The following is a 21,330-nucleotide window of genomic DNA, read 5'->3' as shown; positions in this document are numbered from 1 at the left end:
AATATTTACTATACATGGTGCTTCTAATGGGAAGTAAAATCATTCTACTTGGCTATAGGATGTTTCAAATTACTTTTAATGTGAGGTATAAGAGCACACCTTAATGTAGTTTAGTTTTCTGCCTGGGTGCAGAGAGAGAATTGAGAGAGTGGTAGGTTGCAGCTTCATTGTTAAGAGATTGTGACCAGCATATAACAGCAACCCATTGGTTTAAAAAGCATTGGATTGTGATGCAAAATTGGCATGGCTTTTACTTCACACCCCATGATTGGTGCCTTTTTAGGGTTGTGTGGTGTGATGTCCAGCTGCAGACTGGAAAATAAGCAGCCTGAAATATCATACAGTTTAGAATGCAGATGTGAATGTTTAAACCCAACACACCTTAAAGAAATTATACCCACTGATTATAAGACCTCTTCAGGATATGCACTGTTAGTTTTGGTTCTGTGAGCAGCACTGCATGGAAGGGTAGCACTGTGAGAATATCAACCTGTGAACCATTTTGGCATCATTGAATTGATGTGTCAGATCAATTGCTTGTCAGTTCAGAGTGGAACTTGCTTGGGAAAATTCATCCAGGCTTGGAAACTATCTTTTGTTTCCTCTGTGGACCTACACTTGGCTCTCTTTCAAGTTAGTCTGCCAGAAGCATGATAAGTTTAAATAAATATATATCAGGGCTCTAAGGATCCTTTAGAAATGTTCTTATCATAGGACATGCAGGCAAAACTATTAGTTTTTGAATCTATTGAGACTTAGACTCTCATCAGCCTTTCCCCACTGCAAGAGAGGAGGATGTATTAAAATGGTTCACCTACAGAAACTAATAGATCCCAACGGACTCCAGAAGGCTCTGGGGGATTTTCCTGCTGACATGGCTTCAACTCCTGTTGAAACCCTCTTACTTTGTGGAATGCAGAGACAGCTTGGGCAAGTGACATGATTGTGCTCAAGTACCACTCCTCTGCCTGAGCTGAGAGTGATTAAACAAGAAGGAAGATGACTAGAATGCAGGTGGAAAAAGACTCATTCCAAACACTGCTTAGAGCTCATTATCAAGCTTACTTTGTGGTAGTGATGGTGAAAGAGAAGGTGTTCTGTTCCTTTGCCATTATGTCTTCTCAGCGCCATTCAGCAGATATTTTCCAAGTTGTTCACAGCCTGCTATAATCTAGGCCATGAGGCGAAATGGTGGAAACCTTGGTAGCACACTGAGGAGCTGGCACAACACTTTGTGACAATAAAGTAGCTGGTGTTCATCATGACTTTGAACTGCATTAATTGTGGTGTCCGTCTGTAGAAGTGGAACTGCATTGGTCTAGATTCTATTTTTATGAGTTTTGGTTGAGTCTTGAGGTGAGGATACGAAGTGCTTGGCCAGACTTGGTTACCATCTATGTGTTTGTCCCTTGCCTTTCATGGCTCATTACTCTAATAGAGTGAGGATGTTTGGCTGATTCAGGAGGCTGTAAATTCCTCTGTGAGAGGGTGGTGGTACCATCCCTTTAAAGGAGTTAGTAATTAAGTCTTTCCTGAAGAAGCCCAGCTGTGGACCCAGAAAATGTTAACAACTACAAGCTGGTTGCTAACATCTCCTTCCTGGGCAAGATCCTTGAATGCCACTCCCAACACTGTTTAACTAATAATCTGAATCAATTTCATTTGGGCTTCAGGTCTGGTTGGAATGAACCTATGTAAAATAAACCCTACCAAGAGAGGGATAAGGGAATGGCAGCTTTCGTTATCATCAAAAATGGCATACTTCTGCATAGGCGGTCTTTGTTTGAGAGCTGGAGGTGTACTGCACTGCAGTGGTTCCACTCCTACATGAATGGCCAATCACAAGTGTTCATAATACCTTAAAAAACTTCAGCTTGGGACCAGTTGCCATATGTACTTGCTTGGACCATAATATCATCTGCAGAGGCCTTTCTTCAAGTTCCTCCACCAAATGTGGTAAACCAGATGGCTACCACAGAAAGGGCCTTTTGTAGAATGCCTTCCCCAGGGAGTCTTGCCTGGTACATTGTAGCATTTCCAATAGGCAGGTAACTACCTTATTTTCCTAGGCATTTTAATTCATCAGTTTTGGTTGTTTTTAAGTTTGTTGCTATATTTTTAAATCTTTACACTGTTGCTGGTTTTTGCTTTATTATGTTTTATTGTTCTGTATTTTTTGTTTTTCATGGTTCTGACCTGCCTGGAGAGCTTAGGCTATTGGAGAGTAAAATAATATAATAAATATTACTGCAGTTTCCTAAGAATTTAGAGGGAATGCAAAATCTAGAATACATTTAACCAGTAGTACAAGAATACTATACTAAAAGGTTAATTTCCAGTTACGGCTTTTGGTGTTCATTGAATTAAGCACAGACATAAAAATATAAAGCTTGCCTTTTTTGCGGGGGCGGGGTCATTAAGTTATCTAATGTGAATTCTTGTACATCATATGGGATAATAACATCTAAATATAAGGAAGTGAAGCCACAGCCTTGAACTTGTAAGAGCTTGAGTGGAGTTGTCACGGACAGGACATTTTACAGGGTTTTCATTCATAGGGTCACCGTAAGGTGGCGATGACTTGATGCCACATAACAACATAGGGAACTGGACTATGATGTAGAAAACAGCTTTGCAGTGGAGCACTCCCAAGCACCAAGAATCATCTGCAATAGTATTACCTGAGGGATTGCAGTATTTTCATATGAGTGCACACCTCTCCACAAAGAATCTATATTTGGGCTAGTGCTATTTTAAATTAATCAGGACACAGTCCTTTGCACTGTTGCTTCAGTGTGCAATAGCCGGTGTACTATGGCTATCAAGCCTTCAAACTCATTTCTTAGATGAGTGTTGGCCATCCTATTGAAATCTCATTTTCAGTTACATTGTCAAACAATTAAGTTTCTGGTTAGTAGCTAAAATAAATGTCTCTTCTATTTGTAAGAGGTGAAATCATGTCTCCTTTCTGAAGGTTTTGTTTTCTGAGATGCAATGCAGATATTTCATAAATCTACTGGTAATGCTTTTAAAAATGTGTGTATATAAATGCAGTCCTCTTTCACCCAAGTGGTCTGAAAAGGAGAAATATATTACAGTAACTCACTGCTATATTTTGAAGATTAGGAAGTGAAGGTAAATGTAATATATAAATTAAGTAAAATGTGTTTGTGTTATTAAAAAGGCTGTCTGAATGAATAAAAACATATAAATACACAGACAACATCATCTCTAAATGTCCTTTAACAGGGAATAGTGGTATCTAATTTGTCCATTCTTTACATTTAATATGTGATAGTGTATTGTAAGCTGCCTAGAAAGGCCTCGGCAGTTATAGGCAGCCTATAAATATGGGTATGTATGTATGTATAAATAACTGAATGAGTTTATTAATGAGTTAATTGTACATTAGCAAATTTATTACGTGGATTAATAATTACTTTCAGAATTACTTTTAAAGAAATGGTCCTAAGCATATTGGAAAGTACAATATTTTTCTTTTTTGGCTTGAAACTTGTGTACTAGCTCCAAATTACTGTCATTATTAACTCAAAGTAATTGGCATTTGGGACCAAATGACTGGAAGATCTGTAATTGTCTGCCTCATTGTCATTCTTATGTACAGGTATTACACATATATGGATTATTTCGACACTTCTCTCCATATGCATGAGCTATTGTAACCTATCTGAGGCAGTGGTAGTGTCTGTGGTAATTTATGCATACTGTGAAATCATGTTATAAAATTAATCTCTGCCCAAATACATAAATTAGTCATTTTTTTTCAGTACTTCTCACCTGAGCAAAGCTATACATACTGTGTTCTATTTTGTACAGTGTTTGTTTGTTTGTTTTAACAGAGGACTAAATTACACTAATCTGTCTGGGTTTTGTTTTATTATCCTTTGCTGCCCTCTACAGGTCCAATGATGTAGATCTTTGCAGCAAGGTGAGTGAAGAAATTGAAATGATTTTGTCATATAATATTGCAAAAGTACAATAAGTAGAAACCATTATACAACAGTCTGTTATATTACTGTACATTCTCAATTTAAGACATGATTGGTCAAAAGTTAAGCTCTTTAATGTCTATTGATATCAATAAAAAGGCATGTATGTGCCTAATTCTCTTCTTGTGCTGTGTAAAATGAAACCACAAAAATGCCATACAGTGAATGAAATCCAATCAGTACTCCATGCATTGTGGATGCCACTTGGAAGCCTCATGCTCCACCTGGTAAGGGAGTGGGCTGGTTCTGTTCAAGCCACATTGGCTGGTCAGCAGTGACACATGCCACTCTGTATAAGGCATGATTTGCATAATCACTGACAGCTTATATTATCATCCAAACCAGGGTGGTGTGACTTCTTGGACGATTAAGCAATCCTCAGAGAACACAAGAGCTGGTTTGGGTTTATTTGAGGGCTGTTTTATCCTCCAACAAGCCATGCCACCTGCATTAGGACAGTATGAACAGCCATGGCTAAGCAGTGATTATGCAAATTGAAGCCAGCATGCACTATCGCTATCAATAGGCTTGTTTTTGGTCATGCAGACCAGCTCATTGTGAAGAATGGCTGCTTGAAGGGGATTGGCTGAAGGGCACTAAGTGAATAGAGCAGCCGCTTGTGTCAGGTTGGATCTCCATTCAGGTGATTGACTTGCTAATTAATTAATAATTATGTGGAAAAGAAGTGATAGGTGGAAGGTAAGGGGATCCATTCTGGCTTATATAATTCCTATATTTTATCCATTTAAATTTCCAGAATAGCATATAAGAACCAAATACATGATGGAGTCACTAATAACTTTTTAGTTCCTTTTAACTGCACAAATATCTGAAATATTTTTCTAGTTATCTAAAATTTAATTAAATGTGATGGTAATGGGTTGTTTGCACTAAAATGAGTTGTTTGCTTGAAAATAACACTCTATACCTCTCTATAACAGCAACACAGTACATGCATTGTAGCATGTCTTATTTTTAGCGATAGCCTGGGAAAGAAAAATATCCAACCCTGTATTTGAACCTGAAGATTATATTCGTAATGAAAATTAATGTGATCAGAGGGCATCCCATAGAACAGCAGTGTCTGACCTTGTTTATACTTTCCAAGTGAAGTTGAGTCTCTTTCCCAGCTTATAACAAATAATGGCCTGGTTCTCCTATATGGGTTAAATATCAGTTGTCATGAACCACGAGTTATTGAATGATGGGTTTTCACTTTGGCCTAGTTAAAGGTTTTTAACTGAAGATCCCAGGAAGAGAACTCTGGTTTGTTTGTAATTAACAATGTATAGTTAAACCATGGCACATTGATTACACATAACAATCCACAATGGAGCGGCATATTGTAGTCCATCTGTGTGCTGTGTTGTTGGTTTTGTTTGAACCAGATCAATGGGAATCCTCAAATGTCTTTTGAAAGCTTTCATTAAGATGTGACATGGTAGGAAGTAAAAAATGCACAAAATGGAGACATCTAGGGTATAATAAACCTGGTGTTTTCAATAGCCACTATCCTCTGGCTGGGATGTTTGTTGCATATACAGGTCTTGTGTATGCAGTTTCATAAGTGGAAAAGCCCTATTCACCAAAATATCTGATGGGTACAAATCATCAGTAATATTGCTGACATGTTACAGTGTAGGCACTGTCTTTGGAACATGTGCAGAACAGACAAACTGAGCCAATATCTGTGTAATAGACACAATTTACTTTTCCCAGCCAAAATCATGTGTATAAACTTTTATGGGAAAATAGCATGTTTCAGGAGAAGGGGTAGTTTTAGGGAAAGAACCCCTGCAGCAGTTGTTGTGGGGAAAGGCAGAGACTCTTGCTTCAGATGTTCATACTCTACCTGGACCACTGTCAAAATCAGGTATTTAGCTATTTACTCTCATCCTGAGATCTTACTGAAATCTAGGAAACTACTCTGAATGTAGTAAACATCATTTGTATGGCTGTCCAGATGTGTTACATAATGCATGCTCCTATCCATTTTATTTGGATATGTCCCACTGTTTTCTGTGGAGTTTAATGTCTTGTACTTGTGTTTAGAACTGCAGCCTTATAGAGCAATCCTAACCATTAGATTTTCTAGCTGTTGAAGTTCACGATGGGGGTAGGTTTTCCCCATGGGGGTCTTCTCTGTCTCTCCTACCACCTTTTTGCCAGTTTTCATGTGAAAGTTCCATAGTTATCCATAGTTAGCTGCCAAAACAGGATAGGGATCCAGCAGAGCTGCTTTGTTTTCTCTAGAATGGCCCAATATGCAGTTGGCATTGCTAAAAAAATCTATTTTTTCAATGCAGGGAAATTAAAATTTCCACGAGGCAGAAAAATTCAACAGAATCTGCCCCTCACATAGTGTCCTCCTTGGTCAGTGTGACTCAGCAGAGTTTGGGGTAAAGGCTGTTTTGGTTTCCCTGACCATGTATAGGATTGCACTGTTGCTGTTTTTTGCAATTAGCAACCAGCAGCAAAAATTAACTTTTTGGGGTTTTTTAGATTCTTGACAATCATAGAGGCTGTGTCATATCCAGTAGAATTTCTGTTTAAAAATTTAATATAGGGCTTCTTAATTTTAACCTCCCAAAATAACAATGGTAATAATTGTTCCAAGCAGTTCTTTCTTTATGACCACTAATGTGGGTAAGATACATGAAAATAATATTTTCTTATTGTGTGTGTGTGTGTGTGTGTGTGTGTTGGTATGCTCACTCGCGCTCTCTCTGTGTGTGTTTGTGTGTGTGTGTGTAAACTGCAGAGGGGGAAAAAGCTTTCCTTTTAAAAAGTGAATTGCTATGATGTACTATAGAATAATACCTTAGTGGAGAGATGCTTTATTATTTGTAGAATTCAATTCCAGATACTATTTGCCCTTGCTTGCTTCTCTTGGCTGCAATGTACGATTATTCTGTCTTACTAGATAACAGAACTGTTGTACAAGGATGGACGTTATTGCCAGACGCCTCCAGGACCAACTGGTAGAGTTTCAATTTCTATGATTGTAACTTATCCACAAATCCGTTCTTCTGTGTAATGATGGGCTTGAGGGATTACACCCGTAAACACTGATTACTTCTTTTTGAAAGTGAAATTTGAAAACATGTTGGGTAAAATCTTCATCCAGATGATCACAGTATATTTTATGGGATCTTTGAGGTTTTGTTAGGTTTCTTTAATTGAAAATGTTTTTTTTTCCCAATACTTAGATTTGCTTGCATGTCAAGTAAAACAAAAAAGATCATAGTGTTGATAATATAATGAAAACCGTTTAAAGAAATGGTTTACAAATGCAATCAAACCTTTCCACATTACAGAAAACTATTAAAACATTTTAATCTACTAAAATAAACATTCCAATAGCTGTCCATATTATTTTAGAACAGAATGGCATTTTGTGCCACAAATATATTACTTTTGGAACAAATTGACTTAAGATCTGCTGAGCATTCTTTTAAAAATAATGATGAGAATATAGTGCATGTCACTATGTGGTTCTCTTATCAAAAAGCTCATTACTTCTTCCTCATGCTCCTATACATTTTATGCTTGAGTGCCAAAGAAAATTAGTGCTGTTAGCTATATAGCATCTTTTGTTAATCTTGATTTTCATTGGCTAATAAGCAGCTCTCCACAGGATTATTGGATCTGGTTGTTAAAAATCATTTAATACTCTTTCTTGTGTTCGTGTTCACTCCCTAGCTGCAGTAAGCATTGTAAATAATGTGAAATATACAGAGCTGTGTACATGTCGCTTTAGGAAGCTCTCTTTATTTCCTTTTGAATAAGTGACAAAATATTTATGGCAACTATTTTGGGGTAGTGGGCAGGAGGGGGGGAGAGGCCTTGGGCAGTACTGCTTCTGTCACACAGCAGTGGGAAAAAAAATAGATTGAAGAAAGATTCTGTACTGAAAAGCTGTCACCGGGTTTGAAAATAATTAATATTCCTTTCACTCACCAGTTAGATATGTGCTCCCAAACCACATAATCTCTATGCCTCAGTGATCATTGTTGCCATTTCAGAGCCTCTCATCAGGGTGACATCTCACACCAAAATGATTTCTTATAAATTAATCTTGATAACATGACAGTGTCAGTAATTTTAGTGGAATGCTTTCTCTTGTTTTTTCCCCCCGCAGAAGCTGTTGGCCATTTTCTTTATGGCTTGATTGACAGCATGGGTGACTTAGAGGTACAGGCCAAGGAGGAGCGGTTGAGACAATACTTCCATCAGCTGAAGAAGATGGTACCATTTCATTTTTTGCTACATAATGCCTGTCCTGCCTGACATGTATCTATTAGATTTGAAATTGCAGCTTTTAAGTACAACCAGACCACTTCTCAATGACATGCAAGTGCTGGAGACTTAAATTATATCTGAAATTTGTCTAACAGAAATTATCTCAGTTAGATTGTGTTTTTAAAACTCATGTAATTTTCTCCACCTCTTGGTATAGAATATAGTAATCCCTCCTAACATCTTCAGAGGTATCCGCAACCTACTGGACAGCTACCATGTTCCTGAATTAATTAAGGTCTGTAGTGGTAATTTAATATTCTTTTTATGAATATGAAATCCATGTATATGCTTCTTTAAAGATACAGTTACCTTAAAATAAATATTTCTAATCTATGAAAACACCTTAATGCTACCTTTTAATTTAATTTTAAGCTCTATATAAAGGGAAAGTGGGTAGCAAGAAAACTCCTGTGTCTTAACAACCTAAAACATGCATGTGTTCAATTTTTATAACTAATTTATCTCATTCATATATGAATGCATGTGTGTGTGTGTATGTATTAGCATTCATATTCTTACACATATTTTGTATTTTAGGATGTGATTTTATTGACTGACAGAGAAAAGCTATCACAAGGAGCATTATCAAAAGTATGTACACTAACAACTATGTATATTCCTTGTTAATAAAATACCTTTTGTGTACTGCTGAGATCCTTAGCTTCCAAGGTGTCCATCTCACTGTGCAGTTGAAGCTGCTTCAGTCTTTTTCTAAAATGAGTCTGAGTTGCAAACATAGGCTGGTGAGGATATCTTGGTGCTATTCTGGAATTTCCCACAATTCGTTTAGAGACCAGAGGTGCTTGTCTGCTGTGACTTTGTTTCCCTATTTAAAAAATAATGCTACTCACAGACATGGTTTCTGGCCTATTTTTATGCCACACTGGACAGGAAGGGAAAGATGCACAAATCAGTGTGCCCACACTGGTGCTGAGTACCTGTTATCCTATTGTGTCTGCACATTGGCAGAGCAACTCTTTGCGCACTGGTTTTACACTTTTAAAACTAGCCTTTTCACTCATTCCTGGAGCACATCAGGTCAGCAGAACTTGCAGCAGGGACCTCTGTTGACCTGTCGTGATCCCAAAATGTCTGTTTCTGCAGTTACTCATTGAAGTGCAAAAGTCCCACGATGCAAGCATTCATTCTTGCAAGTGCAACCGAACTAGTGGAGATGGAACAACCCTGTAGAAAACTCTTCTAGGGTCAGGGTAATTACTCCCAGTGTGGGAGGTTTTTTAAGCAATATGAGCCCTGAACAATCTTATCACATTTTAGTAAGGTTTGTACTTTCCTGCAGAGTTCTTACACATCAGAGTTGTTGTTTATAGTAGTCTACACACTTGAGGAAGGGAAAGATAGAAGATTGGTATCCCTCTGTACCTAGTGTGTGCAAACTTTGAAACAGATTTTTTTTAAAAATACAGTATATTTTAATTGTCGTCAAAGACTTACTGAGATAGTATATTTTAGCTTACATGCACATCTTCAACTTCCCTTCTGAAACACCCTCTTTTTGTATCTTCCTCTCCTGCTGTCTTAGTTCTCTGGATTACAGGCATCTGATTTGGAAAAGGAAGTCGAACAACTGAAAGCTGAGAATCAGCCTATTACAAATGTTCTGAAACAGCTTATATATGTTTTATGCTCAGAAGAGGTAACTTTAAAAAGATTTATGTATCAGATTGTCAGCATTCAGGAATATAAGTGAATAGTAATGTCTTTTCCTTATGTATCAGTTTAAGTGTGTGTAACACTTCACAGAACAACCCAAATTAAGAAGTCACTATCCCAGAGAATTCACCATCTAAATGTAGAGAGGGGAGCAGGGAAAAAAGACACATGTAAAGCTTATCCAAGATAAATGTGAGCAAATGCTGTTGTGTATACTTAAGTTTCTTTTCAGATTAGAGTTTCTTGTGGGTAAGAAAGTATCAAGTTTTGTGGTTTCTGGTTTTGGCCTTTGTAAATCATAATAAGTACAAAAAAGCAATTAAAGCAAAAAGTCAACTCATTTCCTTTACCTCTTGAATGGCATGTTTGGGGATTGCTCTTGTCTGTTAATGGTTATCTGCAAAGTGAATGATAGTAACAGCTGTGAAAGGTTTATCATACATGCCAAATGTCCTTTCAAGCCACGGCTCTGGTCTCTTACATCTAGATTGTCAAGCAACTGATACATGCATAGTCATTTGCAAGTCAAATATAACAAGGTGGTTAATGTGGGGATTGAAATTCCATTTTCCTGCTGGAGAAAAGCTTTCTGAGATAAAGAGGCTCGTGCCTTCATCAGCAGGCGTCCAGCTGTAGTTCATATTTTTGTGTAGGTCCGCAATTTGCTGTGTAGCCTCCGACTATGGTCCAATTTGTGTTAGTGTTGTGCTGCCATAATGTCCATGATTTTATAGCAAACTAGAATTTAGTTAACCTTGCTGCTTGCATTCTGTGGTAGATAAATAGGTCTGGATTCTTTTCATTACTTGATACACAAATGATGTTTGCAGAAGCTTTTACATGGCTTCCCTTCATAGGTATTAGAACCATTATAGAATTTTAAAGATGTATTATGATGTATAGGCAAACAGTCTTTTAGAAAAGATGTAGAAATGCTTGGTTAGCTTTAAAAGTCTTTCACTATTCTTACCCCACCCTTCCCAAGTAATATAAAATGATGGAGTTCTGACTGAACATGACTATTAACATGTTTAAGCAAGGAATTGTAATAGTAAATAGACAGATCTCTCAGATGCCCACAAAACATATAAACCATTCATGTAACAAGGGTTTAGATTAGATGACTTGCAGTCACTTTCCAAAATAACTGTTTTCTTTTGCAAATGTGAAGTGCATGATCTTTTAACAAGAAGCGCAGAGGCTATGAATACATAGTTAAATCTAGTTTCACAGCAAATGTTGGAATACAAAGTGTCATGTGGACTTTTCTAGTTCAGACCTTTTACTTAATGCTTTTTTCTAGAATATGGAAAAAGCCCTTGAAGTGAAAGCCAAATATGAACCGGACATGGTTGTTGGTGGCTATGCAACCTTAATAAATTTGTGCTGTCGACATGATAATGTAGAGGAGGCAATGAACCTGAAAGAAGAACTGTAAGTACACCGGCACTGAAAGATGTCACAGAGATTTATGCTGATATGCAGACCTTATTGAATTAAGTAGGTTGAGTATTAAGCGCCCCTCATACATTTTTAATTAGCTTTTTCTCCGATAAAAATATTTTGCAGAAATTCAAGATCGGTTGTAACAAGTTGTCATGATTACATAATCACTTTTGAATGCATATATCTGTTAGAGTTGCTCTATGTTGTATTTTAATAAATCCATTTCTGATAGAGTCTTAGCAACCACCTTGGCATTCAGTTGTAGTTTTTGAGGTAATATATCCACAATACAGTGGTTTATAGCACTTGTGACATTACATTTTAATACCTGTCTGCAAGCATTAACTTTTAAGGTCTCTGTTTTCATAGATAATATCTTGGTTGTGAAAATTAGCTCTCAGCTAAAACCTGTAATGCTCAGTTTGTCAAGCAATGAACTACATTCATTTTCTCTGTTTCTCTTCTCTGATTTTCATTCTTTAATTTTAATGTTAAGTATTTTTAAAGGTTGTACATTTGGAGCTATTTCATTCTGCTGTTTTGGCATTGTGTTGGCTTGACATTTAAATGGCATTTAGCAAATGGGAGTGAACTATAGGTTTGTGCGTCATGTCCACCCCACCCCTGTATGAGATTTCCCTATGTACATGCATTATGTATGAGTCTTGCTAGCCCAGGTTAAAATAAATTCTGGAACATTCCTAAGCATTTTTTTTCCTATTTGGTGGATGCTGTTTTAATTAAGATTCCCTAAACTCTGATAATGTTGTTTCTCTATTCCTGACCATTAGAATGTCAGTTTCAACATTTCAACTGAATTCAGATCTTGGGATAGTTACTGCTGGTAGCATCCATCACATATTCCTTTGAATGTTAGAATTTGTTCCTTGAGCAAATACTTGGTAGTTTTTCATTATATGTGATCATCCATTCAGCTGGTTCACAGAAGACCTGTGAAGAGCATTTGCTGAGTCTTCTTTGAGCTCACAAGATTACCTGCAAGTGAATGGTTCAGATTAGCCTGAAAGAATCACTTCAAAACCACTCTCACCATCACAGAAGGCTAAATGATACAGTACACCTGGACCTTAGAGTAATATGAGATGACCTGTTTTACAACCTTTGCAAATACGCTTTTCCTTAGTTTAACATTCTATTTATATGCACTTCATTACTGTTATTTTATGACATAATATTTTATGACATAATTAGTTATTCTGTGTCTTAGTTTAGAATGTAACTTACGCAAAATACATTAACACAAATGCAAAGTGATTCCAATTAGTCATTTTCTTTGGAAAAAATTGTGAATTGGGGAAATTATATTCTGTTTAAAAGAGGGAGAAGGGGAAGCAGCATGACATGGAAGCTGTGAGATAGTTTCCAAGGGCAGTTGTCACTGGGTTGGCTATAGACGAACAACACAATATTGATAAAACTGTCTCCTCTTAAATAGTTGATTGAAGTAACTTCAGTGAGGCTTCTTTCCACATATGTGAGAATAGGAATATTAATTATAATGAACAATTGAAATGAGCAAAACATAAGTCATGTGGAGTGGTATAGAGATGCTGCTGCTGCTGATGATGATGATAAAATCACTGGGATCCAAGTGCCAACTCAGTTTAGATCCACCCATTTTCAATGTTTGAAGCTTTACTCAATTTTTTGAAAACTACCTTTATTTATTTATTTATTATTTCGATTTATATCCTGCCTTTTTCCTACAAAGGGCTCAAGGCAGCTTGCATCATTCTCCTCCTCCATCTTATCCCCACAACAACAACTCTGTGAGGTAGTTTGGGCTGAGAGTCTGTGACTGGCCCAAAGTCGCCTAGTTGGCTCCATGGCTGAGCGGGGACTAGAACCCAGATCCGTCTGAGTCCCAGTCCCATGCTCTTAACCACTATACCACACTGGCTCTTTTACCTACTTTCCTTTAGCTATATTTTTACCCTCTTGTATCTGTCCTAAGTAGTGAAGACTTTTCCTCTGATTTTCACTGTTACTGTGCCCCCATTACAGTTCCCCACACTTTTCCCACTTAGGCAACTGTGGATCCACCTCAGCAGAAGCGCATTCTTCTCAGTGATATATGAGAAATAAATTTAAACAGCAGTCCTGCCCACAATTATGGGGGAGTAAACCTCATTGCATACATTATGACTTAATTCTGAGTAGACATGTATAAGATAAAGTTGTGAGATTCAAGAATAGCAGCAAAAGAGTTTATGGAGGTTTTTTTTTAATGTTTTCTAGCTGCCGTAAAGATTCATCTCTTGCTCTCAGTACAGAGAAATACTTGGCCTTGGTGAAAGTTTTGGGGAAACATGGTAGACTGGAAGGTAAGTGCTCTTGCTTTCAGTGTATATGTCTGCTATATAATAAAGGTATCTTGCCACCAGAATAAAAATGTGAGTTGATATTAATGGTATATCATGTCCTGCAAAGTGCTTGAACATTTTGCATACAAATTTGCATGTGAATTCAACCAGAGATACTTGGACAGTGTAGGCCATTAGTTTTAATGGATTGGCAAGCTTGTCATTTACATTTGCACAGCTCAGTGCTTTTTGCATTTCTGCAGCTAGTTTTATTAGCATTGCTGTTTGGATTGAGTTTGAAGATCATGACTTATGGCACAAATTGCGTATGTGCCTAGACTAATGGCTTTGTTTTTGCTTAAGAAGGTCTGAAGTCTGAGCATAAAGCCTATAAATGTAACCTCCTTGTAAAGGGTCTAAGCACTCCAGGAGGAAAAAAAACCAAAACAGCCTGTAACTTTTTAATAAATACCTTGCAATATTAAAATCTTCAATTTCTCTACTGTATGTTATTAACATGGCAATTTAAAACCAAAAGTGCAACCATTTTGTTGAATTAATTCACCAGTTCTATACATCATATTTGGTAATGGTGAAATTGCATTTAAAATCTACTGCTGGTAAAGGTATGGCTTTCATAATAGGTGAAGTTAGTAAACTGTAGGCTGTTGCCATTGTTAATTAAAATATAGTAGTTTGACATTTATTGGGCTAGTATAAGATGGCACTCTATTAAACAAAAAGATTTATACTTAATTCCTTTAATTGAAAGTGTGTGATCTAAATTTGGACTGTGAGCTTTTCCTCCAAAAGATGATAAAATGAGATCATGGCTACCCATGTGTTGAAAAGGTAATATTGTGTTGATTTTTCTGAAGCTCACAGCATGCTGCTGCGGGCAGTTTCAAAAGATGAGCCTGCTTTTATGTAAAGTGGTCAAAACATTTTGCCTGTGCAATAATTAAGAACATTACAAAAAATGCTCTTATTCTATATACCAAAATGTTTGTTTCTGCCTTCCTAATGAAGCTTAATGAACCTAATGTTTTAACATGCACTCTCTTAGAAAGCTTTCATTGGCTCTCCTTGGCTAATTAGTATCGACACAGCAAACAGGCCCTATCGGTATCAGACCATTAGTCTGGCTGTATATACAGTGTAAACACATCTTTATTATCTGGCCTCGTGACAAGCCATCTGCTGAAGAAACAATGGTGTGATTTAGCAGATGTTAGCACTGAACGATAAAAGCATCCATTTAGTAGGATCTTGTTGCTATAGGGCAGACTCTACAGGGTTACGTGGTGCAGAGTGGGCACACAGTTCCTATCTGTAATTTGTAGTCAAAGTTGCAGCAAAATGATAAAACCATGCTATTGTGGATTCATAATTGTAGTCTCGTTTAGAAATGCAAGTAGTAATTAACTTGAAATTGGCATTATACACCAGAATTTACATTCCTGCTGGTTTTTGAAATGCTGTTTTAATAGCAGTTTGTTTTCTCTGTACATAAAATTACCTTAGGGTCTTTTGTGGTGGTTCATTGTAGATGCTATTAACATTTTAAAAGAGATGAAAGAGAAGGATGTCCACATTACAGCTACAACAGTCGCATCCCTTTTCCACATCCTCAATGGAGCAGCCTTGCGAGGTGAAGTTGAAACGGTGAATCAGCTTCATCAAGCTGTTGTGGACCTGGGTGTTACTGCAAACATGTGTACTCCTCTCATTACTGTTCACTTGGAAAGGTAAGTTGGTTGAAGTCTGCAGTTAACCGGAGTAACCTGCGTGCTCCAGTTTTCATGTTTTATGCTCTCATTTAGAACAGTTGCACTTGTCCTGTGAAAGTGCATCCTTGTACTCTTGATGGAGATGTAACACACTGCCTTTTTTTAATGTGGTTGTCACAATTCATCCAATAACCTGCCTGCATGCTTGGTACTGAGAGGGCATCATGCTGTCTCTGCACCCTCTGATATGAGAACAGATCACAGCTCAGGGGCAGAGCATGCTCTGCATTCCTGGCACCCCCAGTTAGGACTGGAAAAGCTCTTGCCTGAAATCCTGAAGAACTGTTGCCAGTCGGTGTTGACAGAACTGGGCTAGAGGAACCAAGGGCCTGATTTGGCATAAGGTAGCTTCTTGTGTTCCTGTGTTACACAAAGAGTATTCAAGAACACCAGCTATATCAAAGAACATGATCTCTGTCATACGCTTCTTACATACTGCATACTATTTTGGAACCTTGGGCCTTGTGTATTGAAATGTCCTGTAGCATCCCGGTCCTATCTTTCCTGAATTTTGAACCGAATTGTATTACTGAAAGAAACAAATATGTGTATATCTTAGGAACTGGCAAACTCCAATCATTCTCTTCTGGAACAAGTCCAATTAAATTGGAACATGGTTCCAGAATTGAATATAACCTGGCAGAGTCTGTTGGTTATGTTGCTATAATCCGCTTGATGTATCCTGGTGACATTATCAACACATGCCAATGCTTAGAGGATCCTAGGCAAGTTGTAGCCTAGACCATGTTGATGGAGACCTGCCTGCCTATAGCTACTCTTCCCACGGGGTCAGTGCAGAAATAGTGGCAGTGCAGAGGGCCTGTGTCAGTACCACTTCTTGCCTTGCACAGTGCTTTCAGGGTCATGAAACACCAGCTGAGCTTGTTACAGCGCAGTCCTGTGCATGCCTGTTTAGAAATGAGCTTCATTGAACTGAGTTGTAAGCAAGTATAGGATCGCAGTCTTGTTTTACTGTATTTATTAAAAGCATTCTTCCCACCCCTGCAAAAGCACTTCCCTTTAGCCAAAAAGGCTCTTAAGAGAGGTTTACAAATACCAGTGAAAACACAATCTTACTTCTTAGTCTTTCATCTGAAAAGTTATAATACTCAGCAGGAAAGGCCATAGAAAGAAAAAGTAAGCTTGGACACCAGTTCTTAGGGTCTAAAATCAGATGGGTCACAAAGTAACATTTAAAAAAAAATCTGCCATGGTCCAAACCTTGACTGTATACCCAAATCTGCCACCAAACTGCAGTTTTGGCTGAAACTTGGCAGCATTCCTAGTTAAGACTGATCATTCCATAGGCTTCAGGAAATTAATAGTCTATCTAGTTTTAGTTCAGCAACTAATAGTTCAAGTTGCATTCTGAGTGTCATGGATTGGTCTCATCTCCTCATAATAGTGTATTTGTCTACAATATGCAGTCAGGATCATCCATAAAACAAAGTTGTCTTAGAGGCCTCCTTTATATGGTACATGACAGAGCTGTGCAGTAGCAGCTTCCATGTCACTAATGGGGTCAAAAATGATGATGTGTACAGAAAAATATGACTAATGGATGGAATCTAGAACTCAGCCATGTACACAAAGTAAAAAGTCAACTTTCACTGAATACCCCCTTGGTCGAGGTGCTGCAGAAGGCTACATGGGAAAAGGGGGAATGGGCTGATCTAGATAGATAGATGTTGTGCAAACCCGAGTGCAATTGATATGTTTCCAACCATCTTAGCAACTGAATCAAGCACCAACATCACCTTTACCACCTGCCTTCAACTCTCAGTCCCTTTCCTTCTGTCCTTAGATTGTGAGTTAGCCAGGGATCGTTGATTGTTAAAAGCTGCTTTCAGAATCTTTAGTCTGAAGAGTGGGGCATATGTACTTTAAAAAAATTGGGGGAAATCTGCAACAATCACCACTTTCTTCTTTCAGTTTGTCAGGGCTGCTGCCCGACTGTAGCTCCTTCTGCAAACAGAAGGGCTTCTGTGATGCTTCCCAACTTTTCAAAGTCAAATCTGGGGCAGTTCAGAGTAGGTGGACCCAGGAGAATTATGTTTGAGAGATCTTAGGTCAAATTGCTATATTTATGGTAGTAACAAGGTGCTTGTTTATGGAAGGATGTGATTGATTGAAAACCACTTTACACTCTAAAAGTGATGCATAAAATAAATTAGGTGTCTATTATTATTAGAATACAAACAAAGTGAAAATGTTCAGCAGGTGATCTTGTGCATATAAGCATAATACAGTTTCATAAAGAAAACCAGTTTCTTGTACTTGCTTGCATTATATAATTTCTCAAAGCAACACAGTACATTGCTTCACTTATATTTTAATGAAAGTTCAAAGTATGTTTTGGGGAAAATAATTATGATAAAATATAGTATAGCATTCTGCAAGAGATAGTTTTCGCCCAGCCATCAAATAGCAAATGTTTCAGTTGTGCTGTAATTTTTGTGTCTGTCGCTATTTGAAAAGGTAATACGTCAACTTTTTGTCTGTTGCAAATTGTGATCCTAACTGTTCTTGCTTCAAGTCAACGTAGTATAAATCCACTGGATGGCTATTTCCAGGGGATGCATTGTGGAAGTGATGTTAGTCTAGTTGGACTGGACAGACATGGGCCTAGTTTATACATAACAATGTCTCATGGTTCATTTGACCCATAGTTTGTTACCCTATCTGAGATTCATCTGGTAGACAATCAGACAAGGTTGTTTTTCTCAGTTTTTGGGTTGTTTGTTAGCGTCCTCCTTAACCCAGTCCCTCTTTGAGTCTCAAATTCCTTTGCAACTCTAGCATGTCGGAAGTTTTTAAACCATTTTTCTGAACTGTATTTGAAGCCTTCTGAAACAACCTGCTGAAATGTAAGTTCACACAGGGCAGCCAGCCATAGTTTTAGCAATCCAATACTACAGCTAATTAAGGTAGAGTTTGTAGATTTGTCCCCTTGAAGTCAATAGGACAAACTAAAATTGTAGCCACAAATATTGGACTTCTTTGAATATGGTTTGGGCAGGGAATTGAGTCTATGATTGTCCCTTACTAGTACTGTTCCTTTAACAATAATATGTATAACTGTTCAGATTTTCCAGAGTTCTCTTGCCAAGTCTATGAATGTGATAGAAAATGCATCTGTATTCAAGAGTGGTAGAGAAGAGTAGGTGTAATTCTACAAATAGAGCTTTTTATTATGGGAAAACAAAATAATGAATTGAAACAAATGTTTAAAAATACTTTCAAGGTATTGTGGACTTTTACACAAGTAAAGGTCCAGTTATGGCAATCATTGTCAATACTAGAAACACTACAAATTAACTTCTGCCCACTAGTTTTGTGTGGTGCATATTTTCTTCATATCGCCAGTGTTGTAAGAACATCAGATTTGCCACATTTTGGAGTATAATTGCAGGTCCTTGCCACAAGGGGGCATAAGCGCTGGCTTCCATTTATTAATTTAAAAATTAAAACTTGAAGTTGCAGCTGAAGCAAATACTCAACGACTCTCACTCAGTTGTCCTAAAATCCACCAAAAGGGACTACATAGAAGGGAGCACAGCTGTGTTATTTGTGTAGATAAATTCACACTTTTTTCCTTATCTGTGTTAACCATCATAGAGCCCCAGCTCTCTGGAGGTATAAAAATGAAATAATATAATATATCTGGTACCTGCAGTATAATACCTCTCCTAGCACCTTATTTCTATTTATCATCCAAAGGTACATACATATGCTATTTTTTGGTTTTCAAAATGGAAGTCTGTGTACATTAGGGTAGCCTCAGTTCTCAATGGAGCAGATAGGCGATGCTATATTTAGGACATATTGAGATGGAGCAGAATGAATGTCTGCTTTCTGTGGGACCACATGATCCTATCAGAACTTTGCAAATTAGAAGCCCTGCTCAGAGTATCCACATGTTCTAGAGTTAGGTATTTGGTTCCTTCTTGATTTTTCCTGCTTGTACATGGGGTGCCCTTCCTAGGGATGCTTCCATGAAGCATCTGATTATTTGACAAGCCCCATGAAGATTTTTTTTTTTTTTTTGGCCAGGATGCCATTGAAAGTGCTACAATTTGTTTCCCTCTCCCACCAGGCACAATTCTTCTGGTTTTATCCTTGAATTTTACTTTGGTTTTACCGCATTGATTATCCCCACTTTTGTCCAAATTACTCAAGATGTTATACATAGATTGTCTGCCCTCTTTTATCCACATAGCTAAGTTACGAGGTCGGTTAGACTGAGAGATCACTCTGGCAGCCAGATGTTCAACCCAGTATGTTATTTATTTAAAATAATTTTTTATTATGCTTCATCCAAATAGATTCTAAGGTGGTATTAAAAACATTTTTAATACCAAATAAAGTATACTGTGGGCAGTACTGTACTGCTGCTGTGCTTCTGCTGTTCTTTAGGGCTAGTGGGACCCACCTAGCAATTGCGAAACCAGCAGTAACACCTGTTTCCTTGGATGGGACAGGTCAGTAGAGCTCTTTCCTGCAGGCTTTGTTCACCTGCCCCATTCTGGAAATAAGAGTTTGGGCTCACTTCCAATCACTGCAGGATCTTTTACAGCAATTGTGGGCCCCATGATGGCAGATGCAGCATTGGATACTGTCCAATAAAACAGACATACAGACTGTACAGAATTTTCATCGTGATAATGCAAACCATGGAGAGGCAATGAAGTTATGAAAGTATAATGTATGCAGAGCTAATATCAAAAAATGCCTGAGCAAATAAAAATGTCCTAACTGGACCAGAACAATTGTAATGTTATTATGGTGGATGGAAAAACATTAAGTTTCTGGAAATTCCAGTCCAATTCAGGGCAAAGTTGTAATCCAAACAGACTTTTATTAATGCTGCAATATTGTAGGGAGAGGTCCTTGACCAGCTTATCAGCATCACAGAATACATACAGGAGCAACTGGATTTTTATAGGTTGCCTAAGTTGTATCTGGTCTCTTCTTTGAACAAAAGCAAGGCAAAAAAGGAACTTGATATCACAAACAGTTATTGTGATGCAACTTTTATGGCAACTTGTGTCTGAAAATTTCAGAATGCTGACTACAATAGCAAAATTCACACAAGCACACATATACACCCGCCTCAATCTTTACAGTTCATCAAGAGATCCATAGCCTTGCTTATACTTGGCTTCATGATAAACCTAAAGCTGTGTTGCTTTGGCTAAATTTTAAGCTTATTTTCTTCTCCAGTATCAATTAAATCTCTTTGGGAAGTTACAAAATTGAGAGTGTCACCCTAGAAAAGCCCCAATCTTCTTTAGATATGTAAGAAACCAGTGCTGGTGAAATACTTCTGGGCCTTTATTGAATGCTCTAGTGACTGGGTGGACAGCACCAAACTGGCCTGTGTTCAGTTTCCATTGTGTTTGATCCTGTTCCTGTGATATTTGTGAACAGCATGAGAGTTTTGTGAAGTAGAAGGAGCCTGTTCTTTGGGCCCATAGAAGCATTCCAAGGCTGCAAAATAGATGGTATTTCACCCTCCCACCACTTGTTTTAAAGATAGAAATTGTGCTTCTCTTTAAGTATTGAGATTGAAAATAGTTCTAGTTCTGTAGCAACAGAGACTTTTAAGGTTCAAGTTCAAACAGAAGAAAGGCCTACAAGTCCTAGCATTGCCCAGTCAGCATAGGATTTTTCTGTCTAATTTTGCATGGGATTTCACATTTAAAGTATTTAGATATTTTAAACAAACCTCTTTCACAATGCTACTAAAAGCAAGCCTTTGATTTTGGGTTTGAGGCTGTATTA

General features: G+C 37.7%; 1 protein-coding gene across 1 annotated transcript in view; it reads left to right on the top strand.

The window, feature by feature from the left end:
* The window catches only part of LRPPRC (leucine rich pentatricopeptide repeat containing), a 112,307-nt gene that overhangs the window by 38,292 nt on the left and 52,685 nt on the right, over nt 1-21,330 (top strand). Inside the window, exons 15-23 of the mRNA XM_044429233.1 lie at nt 3,922-3,949; nt 6,934-6,991; nt 8,152-8,258; nt 8,470-8,547; nt 8,850-8,903; nt 9,856-9,969; nt 11,290-11,420; nt 13,692-13,777; nt 15,306-15,504. Coding sequence (XP_044285168.1) covers nt 3,922-3,949; nt 6,934-6,991; nt 8,152-8,258; nt 8,470-8,547; nt 8,850-8,903; nt 9,856-9,969; nt 11,290-11,420; nt 13,692-13,777; nt 15,306-15,504 — 855 coding nt within the window. The remainder of the gene's footprint in view (nt 1-3,921; nt 3,950-6,933; nt 6,992-8,151; nt 8,259-8,469; nt 8,548-8,849; nt 8,904-9,855; nt 9,970-11,289; nt 11,421-13,691; nt 13,778-15,305; nt 15,505-21,330) is intronic.

This window comes from Varanus komodoensis, unplaced genomic scaffold (genome assembly GCF_004798865.1).
Source record: "Varanus komodoensis strain SLA01 unplaced genomic scaffold, ASM479886v1 scaffold2, whole genome shotgun sequence".
NCBI lineage: Eukaryota > Metazoa > Chordata > Lepidosauria > Squamata > Varanidae > Varanus > Varanus komodoensis.
The sequence above is the reverse complement of the archived record's forward strand: the minus strand, read 5'-3'. Positions and strand labels throughout refer to the sequence as shown.